Source organism: Serpula lacrymans (genome assembly GCF_000218685.1).
Source record: "Serpula lacrymans var. lacrymans S7.9 unplaced genomic scaffold SERLAscaffold_8, whole genome shotgun sequence".
Classification (NCBI taxonomy): domain Eukaryota; kingdom Fungi; phylum Basidiomycota; class Agaricomycetes; order Boletales; family Serpulaceae; genus Serpula; species Serpula lacrymans.
In genome coordinates, this window is record NW_006763297.1 from 842461 (window position 1) to 858348 (window position 15888).

At 48.3% G+C, this 15888-nt stretch overlaps 6 protein-coding genes across 6 annotated transcripts; 5 read left to right on the plus strand and 1 right to left on the minus strand.

Annotated features, from left to right (window-relative positions):
* Positions 1 to 1073: 1073 nt before the first annotated feature.
* Positions 1074 to 2238, plus strand: SERLADRAFT_469777 (uncharacterized protein; the record flags this gene model as incomplete). The annotated part of the gene is made up of 4 exons (XM_007319332.1): positions 1074 to 1290; positions 1346 to 1687; positions 1740 to 1891; positions 1944 to 2238. The coding sequence occupies 4 exons, from the start codon at positions 1114 to 1116 to the stop codon at positions 2134 to 2136; spliced, it is 864 nt and encodes a 287-aa protein (XP_007319394.1).
* Positions 2239 to 2375: 137 nt separating this feature from the next.
* SERLADRAFT_391855 (uncharacterized protein) lies at positions 2376 to 3184 on the plus strand (the record flags this gene model as incomplete). Its single annotated transcript, XM_007319333.1, has 6 exons — positions 2376 to 2585; positions 2642 to 2662; positions 2718 to 2774; positions 2830 to 2890; positions 2941 to 3076; positions 3136 to 3184. The coding sequence occupies 5 exons, from the start codon at positions 2461 to 2463 to the stop codon at positions 2962 to 2964; spliced, it is 288 nt and encodes a 95-aa protein (XP_007319395.1).
* A 384-nt stretch (positions 3185 to 3568) lies between these two features.
* Positions 3569 to 5224, plus strand: SERLADRAFT_469781 (uncharacterized protein; the record flags this gene model as incomplete). Its single annotated transcript, XM_007319334.1, has 6 exons — positions 3569 to 3748; positions 3808 to 3924; positions 3996 to 4309; positions 4381 to 4549; positions 4616 to 4913; positions 4991 to 5224. 6 exons carry the CDS (start codon positions 3706 to 3708, stop codon positions 5028 to 5030), a joined length of 981 nt encoding a protein of 326 aa, XP_007319396.1.
* A 627-nt stretch (positions 5225 to 5851) lies between these two features.
* Positions 5852 to 8314, minus strand: SERLADRAFT_469788 (uncharacterized protein; the record flags this gene model as incomplete). The annotated part of the gene is made up of 4 exons (XM_007319335.1): positions 5852 to 7280; positions 7338 to 7619; positions 7677 to 7781; positions 7896 to 8314. The coding sequence occupies 4 exons, from the start codon at positions 8050 to 8052 to the stop codon at positions 6553 to 6555; spliced, it is 1272 nt and encodes a 423-aa protein (XP_007319397.1).
* Positions 8315 to 9207: 893 nt separating this feature from the next.
* On the plus strand, positions 9208 to 11910 carry SERLADRAFT_438947 (uncharacterized protein; the record flags this gene model as incomplete). The annotated part of the gene is made up of 8 exons (XM_007319336.1): positions 9208 to 9748; positions 9800 to 9885; positions 9932 to 10045; positions 10097 to 10334; positions 10391 to 10768; positions 10823 to 10946; positions 11010 to 11241; positions 11314 to 11910. 8 exons carry the CDS (start codon positions 9208 to 9210, stop codon positions 11908 to 11910), a joined length of 2310 nt encoding a protein of 769 aa, XP_007319398.1.
* A 551-nt stretch (positions 11911 to 12461) lies between these two features.
* On the plus strand, positions 12462 to 15465 carry SERLADRAFT_449982 (uncharacterized protein; the record flags this gene model as incomplete). The annotated part of the gene is made up of 17 exons (XM_007319337.1): positions 12462 to 12626; positions 12767 to 12821; positions 12967 to 12993; positions 13061 to 13109; positions 13189 to 13519; positions 13575 to 13701; positions 13761 to 13775; positions 13827 to 13849; positions 13904 to 13927; positions 13983 to 14062; positions 14132 to 14165; positions 14214 to 14343; positions 14408 to 14609; positions 14664 to 14687; positions 14744 to 14795; positions 14869 to 15084; positions 15146 to 15465. 17 exons carry the CDS (start codon positions 12462 to 12464, stop codon positions 15296 to 15298), a joined length of 1707 nt encoding a protein of 568 aa, XP_007319399.1.
* Positions 15466 to 15888: the final 423 nt, after the last annotated feature.

The window sequence follows — 15888 nt, forward strand, 5'->3', positions numbered from 1 at the left end:
GCTACTCTATACGATTCGAAGATTGTACGAGTGACAAGACAGTTCTCAAGTACATGACGGATGGAATGTTACTTCGAGAGTTCCTGACAGAGCCAGATCTCGCGGGATATTCTGCTTTGATCATCGACGAAGCGCACGAGCGGACGTTGAGTACGGATATCCTTTTCTCGCTAGTCAAGGTGTGTGATGAGCTGTTCACAGACGCTATAGGGAGCTGATATCGTCAATAGGACATTGCTCGTTTCCGCCCTGAACTTCGGCTCTTAATTTCCAGTGCCACTATGGATGCTGAGAAATTTAGTGAATATTTCGATAATGCCCCCGTATTTTATGGTGCGTTGGTCTCAATTCTACAGTTTTGATTATAATTGAGCATCTGTACAGTTCCTGGTCGTCGTTATCCCGTCGATATTCATTATACTCCCCAACCAGAAGCAAATTATTTGCACGCCGCGATTACAACGGTATTTCAAATACATACAACCCAACCTCGCGGTGACATTCTCGTGTTTTTCACTGTAAGTACTGCTTATAGATGTCACACTCTGCGCAGCTGACAGCAACCATAGGGTCAAGACGAGATTGAAGCGGCTCATGAAAATTTGCAAGAGACAGCTCGGGCACTTGGTAACAAGATCGCCGAGCTCATAATCTGTCCAATTTATGCCAATCTTCCAAGTGACATGCAAGCCAAGATATTTGAACCGACACCTGAAGGAGCGAGAAAGGTTGTCCTTGCGACAAATATTGCGGAGACCTCTATCACCATCGACGGCGTTGTATTTGTGATTGATCCAGGTTTCGTCAAGCAAAATTCATATAATCCGCGGACTGGAATGTCCTCTCTTGTCGTTGTTCCCGTAAGTTTATTCTATTATAAACAACGAATCATCAATCTGATGTTTGGTGCAGTGTTCTCGTGCATCTGCAAATCAGAGAGCAGGTAGAGCAGGACGAGTCGGTCCAGGCAAATCCTTCCGGCTGTATACAAAGTGGGCTTATGCCAACGAGCTTGAAGAGAACACCGTCCCTGAGATACAACGGACTAACCTAGGGATGACAGTCCTCCTTCTCAAGTCTCTTGGTATCAACGACTTGATCGGATTCGAATTTATGGACCCACCGCCAGGAGAGACGCTCATGAGAGCTCTGGAGTTGCTTTATGCACTAGGTGCCTTGAACGACCGGGGGGAGTTGACGAAACTTGGTCGACGGATGGCAGAGTTCCCAGTCGACCCCATGCTGTCAAAGGCAATCATTTCTAGCGAAGACTATTCATGTACGGACGAGGTACGTTTGTTCTCTATGTCATTATGCTGAACTTACTGATCCGCTCCGTGCCTAGGTGCTTACAATCATATCTATGTTATCGGAATCGTCGTCCCTGTTTTATCGACCAAAGGATAAAAAACTTCATGCCGACCAAGCACGACAGAATTTCGTCCGAGCGGGTGGCGATCATTTCACATTACTCAATGTCTGGGAACAATGGGCCGAAACAAATTATTCACAGCAGTTCTGCTATGAGCAGTTCCTACAGTTTAAGAGTCTTAGTCGTGCACGAGATATTCGGGATCAGCTGGCAGGATTGTGCGAGCGCGTAGAGGTAGTTGTACAGGGCAACCCCAATTCGAATGATATCACGCCAGTACAAAAAGCACTGACTGCTGGTTATTTCTATAATACGGCTAGTCTTCTGAACCTTTCTTACTTTCTATTCGCTCATTGTGGATATGCAGGCACAACTCCAAAAGAGCGGTGATTCGTACAGGACATTGAAGACGAACCATACTGTATATATACATCCCTCCTCGAGTCTATTCCAGCACCAGCCTCCTGTGAAGAACGTGTTGTATTATGAGCTTGTAATGACATCGAAGTCCTATATGAGGTATGATCTCATTTTTATGCGTCGTAGTATGATGCTAACAGTTTACTCTCAGACAACTGATGGAAATCAAACCTGCATGGTTACTGGAAGGTGTGTATCCCGATAACTTTGCAAGGTATTCACGAGCTGATCATGGTTTGACAGTGGCACCACATTATTTCAAGCCTGCGGACCTTGACCAACTGGCAACTGGGGACAAAAAGATGCCCAAGGTCGTTGGTGCATCCAGCGCTGCGCCCTCGTAGGACCGTGGTAGGCTGTCCTTATCTGCTTAACGAGATGCCAAGGGCGTGCACATTTTGCTCTCACGTTTGCTGTCAGGTCCATGTATCAGTATGTTGTTACCCAAACGTTCCTTAAAAGACGTGACTTTGCAAATTGAGCTGCTGAGTATATTGCGTTGCAGTGCTTTTGCTGTCAACAAGGCGTGATCCAGACGTTCACTAAGACCGTTACTAATGAGATGTTTATGACCGCATCACGTGAACGAAAGTCTCCTATATAACATGCCCTCAGTGATTATGCATACTAATCACCTTCTAATTCACCGCTTTCCTCCACTACAAAACATGGTTAGTGTCAAGTATAACGGAACTGTTCTCGCAGAGAGTGATAAGACTGTGGTTGTGGAGGGAAACCACTATTTCCCCCTTGATTCCGTTAACCGAGAACATTTCAAAGACTCCAGCACAAGGTAACGAGATTTCATGGACTGAATTGTCTATCATTACTTACTTCTTTATATCAAAGTACTTTCTGCCCATGGAAAGGGTAATTTGCACGGTTTCTAGCATGCCAACCAACTTACATCCCCTTCACTTTTCAGAACTGCATCCTACTATTCCTACGAGTCTGCCGGTGACAAAGTCGACGACATTGCTTGGCAAGTGTGTTAATTTAGGCTGCGGACCGACCCACCTAATTCGTATGTTGTGCAGGTACTATGCGCAGCCGAAAGAAAAGGCAGCGCAAATTAAAGATCACGTCGCTTTCTACAAGGTGAGCCGTACGTTCTGTGCCAAGTGATCGTTACTAACGGAAACTGTCAGAGCAAGGTCGAGATATCCTCCTAAATGCCGCTGGGGCGTGTACTTGTATTGGCTGGATCTGTAAATTACAATGAGTTTGATGAAATGTACTGTTGTTAGCATCACGGCCAGTGTAATTCTAACGGTTGTTGAAGTAATCAGCCAGACGCGACTCACCGGTCATGGATTTAGGACTGATTCGCAATTCAATCCAAAATAGAATTCACAACAGGAGTATGGACAGAGCCTGGTCGCAATGAGATATGGATAGGGGACGCGTAAAGGGAGACATCCAGCGCGTTCCATTGTTCTGAGTTCGTGTTTGTACTGTATAACCGTATGGGTGAATCATGATAGCGAGAGCTGGGAAAGCATAGGGCTGCCCCATGTGAGAACCACACGCCGACCAACACTTGCTCTTGTTTCCTTTCCCTCCTGTCGGCTAAGTGAACATACTGCCATGCTGGATCGCCATATGAACAGAATGCAGCTCAGCGCCTGTCCAGATAGCTCCGCTGGAGATAGAAAGCAACGCTGTTGGGAACCCAGCCTACATCTGATAGGTCTTCGCCGAGATAAGGATGGATCTCTGTCGGCGAGAACCGGCTTGGGGAACTGTGGCTGGAAATGAGCTCGTTTTACGTATGGCAGAGCATCAGGTGCTCTCCAGCTTTATCATCCTACAAACTCTCCCCATATTCCTCGCTTTTCGTCCAACAAAAACTAACACACATATACTGCAAGCTTTCCTGTCCTAGGCATCCCCCGCTTCTGCGGGGTTGAGAGATGCAGTCAGGCAGTGCAAAATGGACCGCAAGCAGCATGATCGGTACGTTTCATGTCTCTCGTCGCCCTTGGCTACATCTCTACATTTTTGTTGCATTTCAGCTGGTGCAGGAGGCGGCCTCGTAGCCGCTGTCGCAACTTGCCCTTTGGATGTAGTAAAAACGAAACTACAGGCTCAGCCGTTAGTGGTGGGCCAACCGGGTTACCTCGGTGTTTTGGGTATGTTTCAAAGGCCCCTTACATTCGTTAACGTGCTGAAACGGCTCTACCCTCTTCCTACTCCCTACAAGACACCGTAAAGACCATTCTACGATATGATGGCGTACGCGGAATGTATCGAGGACTCGGTCCGACAATATTAGGCTATCTTCCAACCTGGGCTATTTACTTCACGGTTTATGACGGAATAAAAAGGCATTTCGGAGAACCGTCCCTGGGGCAAACAAAGTCTCATGATCGGCTGTATCCTGCCCCCCAAACCAAGGGTTACCAACCCCTCATGCGAGACCATGCCTGGTCTTTGCATATTTGTTCGGCGATGATTGCTGGAGCGACAAGCGCGACATGCACCATGCCGTTCTGGGTGATTAAAACACGATTTATGGTACAGTTATACCCCTAGCTCCTTTTTTTGCGTTCAAACTTGCGATCATTTACCTCGTCGCACTTACCCAGACCCAATCTCGACGGGAAGTGAGATACCGTCACACGTTCGACGCCGCCCACATGATTTATCGGACCGAGGGTCTTCGTGCATTTTATCGTGGACTATTACCGAGCCTTTTGGGCATCACGCATGTCGCGGTGCAGTTCCCGTTGTACGAACAACTCAAGGTTTGGGCACGTGAGTACTGCCCATGTCACCTAATTCAGGGACGTTATCTGACAAGATCGTTCCTAATCTTCGCAGAAGGACCCTCGGACGCCCCTCTACGCAGTGATGTTATACTTTTGTGTTCTGCTATATCAAAGATGACGGCCTCGATTGCTACATATCCCCATGAAGTGGTTCGAACGAGGCTCCAAACTCAAAGACAACCATTGGCAGACGACGCTTCGTCAGATGGCATGGTCAAACGACATATACGGAGAGGATTGATTTACACAACCAAGAAAATTATCCAGAAAGAAGGATGGACGGGTCTATATAAAGGGTTATCGATTAACTTGGTCCGAACAGTGCCGAACAGTGCAGTGACGATGCTAACGTGAGTCCCTTCCCTCTGATCTCCGTGGATGTTTCAGCACTCAATGGTGATCCCTTCTTTCTTTTATCTTTTATTAGCTACGAGCTGCTGATGCGACACTTGACGTCTCAGTCATGAGTAATATTGCCACTGCCTAATAATGCATGGGGGAGTATATCGCGTAAGTTTTGTATAAGGGGTTGCACAATCGCATTTTCTAGAAGAGACCATAGATGTTCTCGTGTATACTACCACATTCGCTTGCCACTTTATTTTTTTTTCTGTCTTATTGCAAACTAATGTGATATAATCATTAAAGATCCCTTTTTTTTCTTTCTGGTTTGGCTTGGCTTTAAATTCAGTTTATGTGCGTTTCTCGCCCGCGCGCGCACCCCGCAGTCCAAGTTGCGCCTTGAGCAGATCTTGCGCGCGTTTACTGTCGAACGCCGGGGCCCAGCTTCCATTTGGATATGACATTCGAAGAGGTGCCCATCGTGGGCTAGGACATCATCATCACTATCATCATCCCAACTTCCCCCGCTTATAACATAACATGACATCTCCGGCGTTCGAATTGAGTGGATGCATGCAGCCAGGAAGCAGGAAGGCTGGACTGTCTTCTGAGTCTTTTTTTATTTTATTTTAATTTTTCTTTCGCAGACGCTCGTCTTGAGCACGACCCTCGCACCGGTATTCCCGGTCGGATTCGTTCTATCATGCACAAAGGTTCGGCCAGTGCAGGCCGACGTACGATATCGTTCTCTAGCCCCGGTTCTGACTATACTTATACGGAGGACTTCGACGCGTTCTCTCTCTCGTCTTATGCAGCTCGCCTATGGATATGACAAAAAAAAAGCTTTATTTAGAGAATGGAAAAAAAAAAAAAAAAGGGCGGTCCGAATGTCAGTTCAAGTATTAAAAGTAGCACAACAGTACAAAAAAAAATCCAACGTTGTGTGTGTTGTTGCTTCATCATCATATTATTAAAAGAAAAAAAAAAGAGGCGTCGTACTATGGTATCTCAAGCAACCTGTTACAAAAGTGCTCGTTTTTCCTTTCTTCCCCCCGCCCCCCAAAAAACATAAGTCGTCTAGCAGCATGAAACCATAGGTAAAAAAAGGAGCGTGGAATCGCAGTGAGAACGGCACCGGTGGGTGTGAGGCACATGCAAAGTTTGGGATACGGCCATGCGCAGATGAAAAAGATGGGGGGGGCATGGGAAACGGAAATGAGGGTAGGAGTGGGAATCAGAGTCCGAGGAATATTTGACAAGTGGGATGGGGCATAAAGAGCGAAAAGACCCACGATGAGCGAGAACACGTAGACAGGTTATTTGAGTGATTTCAACTAGGGGGAATACGAGAGTCCAAGTAAGAAAGCAAAACGGCCACTGCTAGGAACTACCAAGTGCCATGACAAAAGGTAAGAAACCAGCCGTGTAATAAAGTGAACAGGCCGCAAAAGTATAAGGCGTATAAGAGGTAAATCGTCAGAAGCGACAACGAAGGGGGAAACGCAACTACACATCGCATATCGATGCCACATCAGAATACGACTAGAAGGTAAAAAAAAAAAAGGTATCCGAGAAGATATACAACCACCAATGAGAACCAAATCACGAATAATGTAGAAAACAAAACGCGTACGATGAAACCTGGGGCTAGTGGTCCTGCACTGTATCACCAGCATCACTTAGGGTTTCCACTCTAACCCCTCTCGACGAGCTGACACTCCGTATATCTCTACCTTCTTCTGCCAGCTCTCTGCTCAATAGTTCATTGTCCTTCCGACCATCCTGCGGGTCCGACCCATCCCCTTCATCTACAGGGGCACCCGCGAAATCGGGTTTTCGGAGTGCCTTCCTGAAAGCATCCGCCATAATCGCAGCATCGGCACCAGAAAATGGGCCTGAGTCACCAGCAGAATTTGCACGCGAGATCGTGGATGCGCCATCAGGTGATACGACTGATGGTGCGTGATGCTGGTCAGACGTGGCGTGGTCTCCTGCACCGACTGCGCCCATACCACCCAGAAGCGGTAATTGAGGCGAGTTGGAGTTCTGGACGTTCGCCATCATGGGAGACGATGACCCCATGGATCCCCGATTTGAAGACGCACTACGTCTGCGTAATCTACGCATGATGAGCCATGTCATCACCCCTCCAGCTACTATGGCAAGGAAGCCTAGCACGACTATGACAGCGATTGCCCAATGCGGAATTGCTGTTTTGTCGCCTTGAGATTGGACGCTCCCAGGAGAGCTGATGGAAGTTTCGGCTGAACCTGATGTAGTGACAGAGGTGGGGACAGATGAAAGTGAAGCTGAGGAGGCGGAAGCAACGGACGCTGATGATATTGAGGAAGCGACCGAGTCTAGATAGGTGGTTTCTAGTGCAGATATAATCAGGTTCTAGACGCCTGACATGAAATAGAAGTGATATTTACGTAGAGCAGTGAAAGTTGGCTGTGTCGTCTGAGAGCCATCTAGTCCTTCCTCTGCGCTGGTCAGTATCCAGAAATATTGGTATGACATATTCTGGCCTGGGGCCCAAGAAGCGCCTTTTTCGCCAAACCAGGTGTCATTGACGAGGGTAGTGAAGGTACCAGGGGTGCCGTTGAGAGGATTAGACTTGTTATACCACGCAAATAGTTGTGAAAGAGAATCAGCATCATAAAGGTACAAGTTGACTTGGTTTGTCTGCGTGATTTGAGGACGACGACTGTTCCCTATGATAGAGAGGAGAGGTTGGGGGTATGGATGTGAAGTAAATTAAGGCGACTTACAAACGAAGCCGGCATACTGATGCTGGAGTACAACAGTACCGTTTGACGGGAAACAAGAGACGATGTTGTTACCAGAATAAGTCTCACACTGAGTCTGTGCAGCGACTGTAAAGAGAAGGGAGTTTAGATTGAATGGAAGAGTGAAGAGGTAGTGGAGCGAAATGCGATGAAGATAGGGCGGAGTGGGATGGGGAGGGAGAAAGGAAAAGGGGAACGAACCGTATTGGGGGTCTTCTGATATCTGTCTAGCGGCTACTGTGGATTGACGGGGAGAGCGCAGGTCATGTTGTCTCTTTCTTTTTGATCTGGAGGGCGATGTTGGCGGGGAAGGAGTCTGTGCAGGCCAGGGAGAGTTCTGAGAAGGAAGAGCAGCCATTGTAGAGGAATATGAAGATAAAATAAGTGAATTGGATGAGTCTAAGGGGAACAAGCTGGAGTAGAGGGAGCAAAGAAGGCGTAGGAAGAGCGGAGGATAATATTCTGAAGAATGTGGAAGGTTGCTCGCATCATCCAGGTGGGAGAGCAAAGCAAAAGAGCTCGTACCCTTTGGGTGGGGAACGACCGTGGTGGTGACGGGGATGGTGTGGGCGACGACGACGACGACGAGGAGGAGGGTGTGGACGACGAGCGACGAGTCCAAGGTCGGGGACAGCGTTGCAAAAGACGACCTCAGAATTCTCAAAGACCCGGAATACCCCCATTATGTAATAACACCTCATACCGCCCGGTACTCCCACACGGCCTCAAATATACATATTTATATTGGATATCTCTCTCGAATACCTGCTGCATGCGAGCCAACCCTCGCCCGCTCTCACTGTGTCCTGCCCGCTCGTCGTTGTGCGGTGGTCACATGACTGGACCCCAGGGTATATTGGTTACATCACTGAGTGTATCTAGATCACATGGGAATCTATCCTTTCATCCAAACACCCGGTTCCAGGGGACCCGACCCATAATTAGCCCCCACCGACCCATGCCCGAAATGCATGCCTGCGTCTGTGAATCTGCCATGGCCAGCGCAATCATTTGCTGCTAAAAACACATCCATGCTAGTCGCCATACATGCCCTCTTCTTATAATTGGTAACGGTCTATCGTGCCCGGGTACCTGAGAGTCCATCGGCGAAACGTTTTGATCCATCTGGAAAGCAGTTCACTTCTCGGGTGGGAGCTGCGGGTCATTGCGAGCGTATGGATATCCACTCCCCACTCCTCCCATTCCCACTCCTGCTCACTTCCCTCCTACCTACCAAATCAAATCAGCTTACCTTGTTCGCCTCATTTACACACTCCGCCACGGGGCCTCTTAATCTACAGCCATAGAACAACGGATACCCCATCTGCAGTGATTAATTGTCCACTGACGGGCATTGGTGGGCTTTGGAACCTCGCCATACTTAAATTAACGAGTAGTCTTGTCTTGTGATAGACAGAGTCAGAGACAATACATCCAAAAAAGGGCATACCAGCATTACGTAATACACACCACCCAACGTTCAGAACATTTGTGCCACTGTCTGTCTATTGCAATGGTTGCTGACAGAGGATACACTATCTTGCTAACTCACCTCCATCGCCCTTCCAACACCCTCCCTTTGTCTACCATCCAAGCCTCAATCACACACTTTCTCGCAAACCCTCAACCACTCCCAACGCCTCTCTCTGCTGCCGTCGTCAGCAGCCCGTCCTTTCAGCCATTATCCCACTCCAAACTCCAAGCTCTCAACACTTCTTTCCGCCATGCTGTTCATATAAAATCATGCGCTCTCAAGTCTGACCAGCCTGGCATATTTGCACAGAGTATCGGTGCGCAGTTAAAGAGCTGGGCTTCAGCTGTCGTAAAAGGTCTCCAGGGAGGACAAGCCATCATAAAATTGGCATGCTGTAGCGGTCTGTTGCTTGGTTTGGACGACATCACATCAACCTTACCTACCAATCAGCGAAACATTCGAGGCCGTGTAGAAGATGAACTCGTGTTGACAGTTGCCGAGGTCATTGATATCTTCTCCTTCAGGCAGTCCTTTGATGCATGGGGAAAGGCCTTTGAGCCCGCTACAGAAGACGGAGAAGGTGAATAGCGTATCATATCGAGGTATGCAAACTCTGATAAGACTGATCCAGTCGACGCACTGTCCTTGGCTTTGATCACGGGGTCCCAGTCATTACTGCTAGTAGCTTCTGATAAAGTGGCAGCACTCCCTCTGGCAGTAAGTTCCATGAATTACCTACAGACTGTATTCTGAAAGTTTCAAGTCTCTTTTGAGACTCGTCGCATACACAATCAGTTCTGCGTTCCAGTCCGGTATTTTCCTGTCGTCTTTGCACTCTTCGGTGCTTTGCAATGAAGAATCCAGAGTGCATATACCCGTCAGTCTGTTCGTTTATCGCGATCGAACCACTCACTGAATATTTATCTAGACCGCGGCACCAATACGGACTGCAGTTTACTCCATATCATCTTCACCATTGATATCATCCATGGGCTCACTATCGAAACTCTGCGCGAGGACGCTGTCGATTCTAATAGATAACCGGCCCAAGCAGCATATGAACGAGATCCTTAGTACCTTTGAGCTGCTCGAGTCTATTGCGGCAAAACTCGATGCTGATTGGTCGAGCAGCATTTTATCTGAAGGACTTGACCATGACTCGATTGGTACGGCGCATATTATATTTATCCTCTTCATACATTTCATTATCAACATGCCGCAGCTCCAGATAGTCGGGAAATAACGACCTCACTGTGGAATATCCTGAAGACGCTTCTTTTCGCCACGATCATGATTACTGAATCAGCTCTGTCCACCATCGTCTTCCTCCCACCTACACTTTTTCAGGGTTCGTCCAGGGTATCCCCGAAGGCGGTGGTATTGGCTCCGCAGCTACCCTCGACGTGTGCGTTGACCACCCTCCACACGCTCTCTCATCTATCTTTTGTGATTTCACAATTCGGTGGCGTGACAAGCACTGCGACAGGGGGGTTTGTGGAGCTTAAAAAAGCGTTTTATACGGCGCTTGATGTCCTTTCTGCTGATTCCGCAGAAAGCGAGCGATTTGTAAGAGAGCTGTGTGATTCCCTGAAATCCAATGGTAAAATATTCATATTCTCAGCATGAGAAAATATTCAACTCCTTTATGATCTAGGCATCAACTCTATTCACCCCGTTCAGAAAGTCAAACAAGCATTTGCACTTGCGAGTATCGAGCAGCTCGTACCTGTTCTTGATCCAGTTATCGTAGAGGACGTCATCCTCCCCCTATGTCTACCGTGAGCCCCCCCTTTCTCAGTCATGTCCATCCGAAAAAACTCACGCACGCCTGCTGTATCCAGACTCCTGTCTGATTCCACTCATCGTGAGACCTATGAATCAGCACACAGTGTTGTGCTTGCCATCCTTGCTTCGCACACCCAGAAAGGTGGCCAAGGGAACATTCCCTCGTCTACGGGCCGACCCGAAGCGCGTATCAGAGAAGACAGTCAGCATGTTGCCAACTCAGGTCTCCACGCGAATGGTCGGTTTGCGGTGTGCATTATCCCGTTTTATGCTGCTTGTTTGATAGAGGTGAGAACGTGTCCTTGATTGATCATCTTGAGTGCTTAAAGCGGTGTGTCCCCTGCGTTTGTGGTGTGATAGAATTCGGTGGAGGGCACGTTGAGCGATACTCAGCTGTGCCTTGCGTATGCTGCGCTGGTTCGAAGCGCGAGTACTTCGGCAGACGATACGAGGGATGAGCAGTATGCTCTTGCGTGGTTCTGCGTCGATGCGCTCTTGACCGCCATACGCTGGCTTTCATATCCTACTTCCGCAAACGCGAACGCGGATCGTCTACACCGTCTACACCTGACCCTCATATCCTGCGTCCCCTCCCTCCCACTCCCACTCCTTCCTCGCGTGCTGGAGGCAACACGCGCCATCGTCGACTCGGCGTCTACTGCAGATCATACCCAGCGCCAAGAGCTGGTAGACGCCCTGTTTGCTGAGATCACGGAGCATGTGGGTGATAGGGAGAGGGAGCTGACTATGCGGTGGTGGATTGAGAATCGGAAGAGGTGGGAGGTGAGGGGTCAAGGAGGTGCGCAACTTCGGGGTGCATCGAGGGGCGGAGAGAGTATGTTTGGGAAGTGGTGGGCTGAGCGGCTGGGAAGGTCTTTGGGGGCTGGGCAGGGTGTAGTTGCAGATGGTGTTGTCGATCAGGGTGAAGCTGAGCCCACTGCGAGCGCTCGATTGTGATGTGCTTGTAGGTCCTGCTCTCTTTTTTTTTTTTAATTTTTTTTTAATTTTAAAAATTTCAGTTGACCAGTTATTTCTTGTACTTTCATAGTATTGAAACATTAGATTATTTCAGGGATTGCTTATGTGAGTATGTAAGGTATGTCTGCATATATTCGGGTGATATGTTTACTCTGTTGTTTGAGCTGTGAGTTTGGTGGCTCGGGTCAAAGTTGTTATCAGGACGGCGACCTACAAATGTCCGCGATGTATTAGGAGTTATATGGATATGCATCCTGATGAGCGGCTCGCAAATGCCTTAGCTCGCTGTAGCTGCGTTTACTGGACAACCCTGTAATATCGTTGATACGCGTGCTCATTAAGGCGCTCATTGATGTCACATGAGAGGGAACATCCTGAAATTTGTACGTACATTGGTGCAAACTTTGATCCAAAACATGTCACTCGTGTTCGTGCCACATAAGTATCATGATATATATATATAAGTTAACCCGTTTGTCGTCCTTGTCGGTCAGCCTCCCTGTGTAGAGGACGAGCAGATACTTCAAGGTATGGCTGAAATACAATCGCTCGCGGGTCCCCTTCCAACTATCCCGGATAACCTTACGCTCGCCCAGTTCATACTCGACTCGCAACACCCAGCCAGGCCGATACGCACGGCTGACTCGCCATGGATCATTGACGATCGCACGGGACGAGGAATCGGATTAGAAGAGGTAGGTGCATGTCTGAAACTAATGACTGTGAAATACGATACATGCAAGAACGGCGTGGGCTTCTCAGGCTATCATTCGTTATCTTTCACTGTGTCAGTTTTTTTACGCTTTGGAAGGTTACTGAACGGAAGGTCTCCTAGCTACGTGTGCGGACGTACGGTCTCGCCAATGCACTTTGCTTTAGATATGGTATAAGTGAGTTCAGAGAATTGTCGATGGTTGTCGTTGCTAGAGTCTAATGGCTGTTATGCTGTTAGAGGAAGACGATGTGGGTGAGTGGTAGCGTTTTTCCACCTATTATCCGAGATTAAGTACTTACTGAACGGCATGTGCTCGCTAGTCCTACTCTTCAGCCCCAACCACGTCGGTACGTGACGCTCTTCATTTTTTTTTTGTTTCCCACTTGCATGTAGCCTCATTTACACACCATGAAGATTACTTGGTAGCAGTGTGGGCTGCTCACAGACTGGGTGCTGTTATGTCGTAAGTCAACCATCACTTTATCGCCTGTGCTTCAGAACTCGGATCAACTTGAGGTTAACCTTGGGAAAAACGTTGCTAGTGGGGCCAACCCTCTGTTCTCCGCGGGCGAGCTCGAGTATCAGATGAGGGAGACGAGAGCGAAGATGATCATCACGCACCCTGATTCGTGGGGGGTTGCGCTTGAGGCGGCGCGAGCGTCGGGTGTTCCGGATGAGAAGGTCGTGGCGTTTGATGTTGAGGGGGCCCCCGATGAGCGCGTGGGCGGTCCGACGTGCGTGACGGTGCAGGCGTTGATTACGCAGGGGTTGGAGACTCCGCCGAGTTTTGTGGAGAGGAGGCTGGAGGAGGGAGAGGGGAAGACGAAGTTGGCTTTCTACAATTTCTCTAGTGGGACGACGGGTAGACCAAAGGTATCAAAAGTTTCGTGTTTGGCGCTCTTCATATCATACCCAATAATTCTTTTAGGCTGTGGCAATACCACACATTGCCCCCATTGCCAACATCCTCCAGCTAGCGGCACATAACAAGGTGAACCAGAACTATTGCCCATGGGAAGAACAAAGGTTTAGGCCAGGAGATATATGCAACGGCGGTGAGAGTTCTGTGTCTTAGGTATGGGTGTTAGAGCTTATTGTGTTTTTAATGCCGTAGCCCTCCCTCTTTATCGTGAGTCTTTGTTTGTGGTGGATGTGGTGTTCTTGGTCTGACCAGAAGTAGATATATATGGCTTGGTGTTTAACGTGAGGGTTTTCATATTACTGATAGTCTCCTAGCATGTATCTAATCGCACACAGAGTCATTTTAGCTTTTTTTGTGGGGTGCGTTGTATATCCATCTATGTGGACGTGTGTCTAATGGGGATACAAAATCCAGATGTCGTTTGTCCTGACAGCTAAATTCAACTTTATCGAATTTTTAAAGAACATTGTAACATATCGTATCACTCATCTCTTGTAAGTCATTACATTCGCATTTTTCATCTTTTGATGGGACAAAGCTGATTATCACGATTGTATACCAAGGCTTGTCCCGCCACAGATTGTGCTCCTCTGCAAAGTAAACCCCCATGCTTCTTGTCGTCACCGGTGCTGAATGGTTTAGTAGCATCCAGCAGTGAAAGATTATGATCTCAGTCATGTGCGGTACATCACATCAGGGGCAGCGCCCTTGAGTCGCGAGCTCATGGAACGTCTTGTCGAGATATTCCCAAATGCCGCCCTAGGCCAGAGCTATGGTCTGTTCCCCATATTTTCTGTCCACCGCCTCTAAAAACTGACGCAATAGTGATATTTGGGCAGGTACAACTGAGACGTGCACCGTCGTCACTTCTTTGGCGATCGAGAAGAAGCAGGACTTGAGTGGCAGTGCAGGAACGCTGTTACCTGGCATCACCGCCCGGGTGGTGAAACCTGATGGATCTTTGGCGGATTTTGGAGAGCCGGGAGAGCTGGTGGTCAAAACACCGTCGATTGCTCTTGGGTATTCCAATAACGAGAAGTCGTGCGTATCCTGGTGAAATAATATATAAATTTAGAACTGAAATATTTTCGACAGGACGAAAGAGACGTTCGTGGATGGGTACGTGGCGATGGTGACTGGAAGCGTGGTTTTTGTACTGAGTGGTTTGTTTACAGTTGGATGCGTACGGGTGATGAGGTGAAGATAGAGAAGAACGCTGAAATTTTTGTGCTAGATCGTTTGAAGGCAGGCACCCACCGCACCCAGTTCTGGTCGTCTGTACTGACTAGGCACCTTGTAGGAAATGCTGAAAGTGAGAGGCTTCCAGGTAGCCCCAGCTGAACTGGAGGGCTGTCTCCTGGATCATCCAGACGTCGCGGACACCTGTGTTGTCGGAATAACCGATGATTACAGCGGCGAGCTACCGCTTGCATTCGTTGTTCTCAGACCTGAAGCAGGGAAGCGTGCAGAAAGTAGTGCCAGTGCTGCGAATGACATCAAACAATCTATCATGAAAGTGCGTGCTCGAATTGTCTGTATTAAAAGGGTGGCATGGTTGACGATGGTGCGGCTGACAGCATGTTGCTGATAACAAGGTGGCATATAAGAAACTGGCTGGAGGAGTTGAGTTTGTCGATATGATTCCTAAGAACCCAAGTGGTAAGCTCCTGAGGAGGGTGTTGCGCGACAAGGCGCGGGAGATGCGGGCCAGCACGAAAGCGAAACTATAGTGCGAGGTGCTCGAGAGTTGTGGTATATAGGGTGTATATATATGTGTGACTGAGAGGGGGTGGATTTGCAATTGACTGCGGGGAAAGAGAGGTGGTTGAAATTAATGATAGATTGTGTCTAAACCGGAAGTAAATCGTTATTGAGTCCTATTAGTCATTAACCTCGATCACAGTATATATCATGATAGCGCTCAAGTGACGCTGGCTCTCGTTCAGTACAGTATACTTATCATGGACTGGTTGTAGAGGCGCGCGCCACCCACCGTAATGGTATAGGTGGTTGATACTGGTCCCGGTTACTAAAGACTACGTACGTCCCACTAACACCTATCTATCGGAACATAACTGTGGCGGCACTGTTTGTAAGTCCACTGGTTTAGTAGTCGCCAACTCGGGTACAAAGTTGCCCACTCGTATAAATTGCCCATGGACATTCCCATACCTTATTGCTTCAAGGCGTTACACAACGAAGCGGTGCTCGATTTGCTGAAGCTTCAATATTCGCGTGCAAGGATCGAAGGAAGAACGTGAACAAATTCACCCCAGAACCATCCGTTTCTTCCCATCCGTTTCTTCCCATCCGTTTCTTC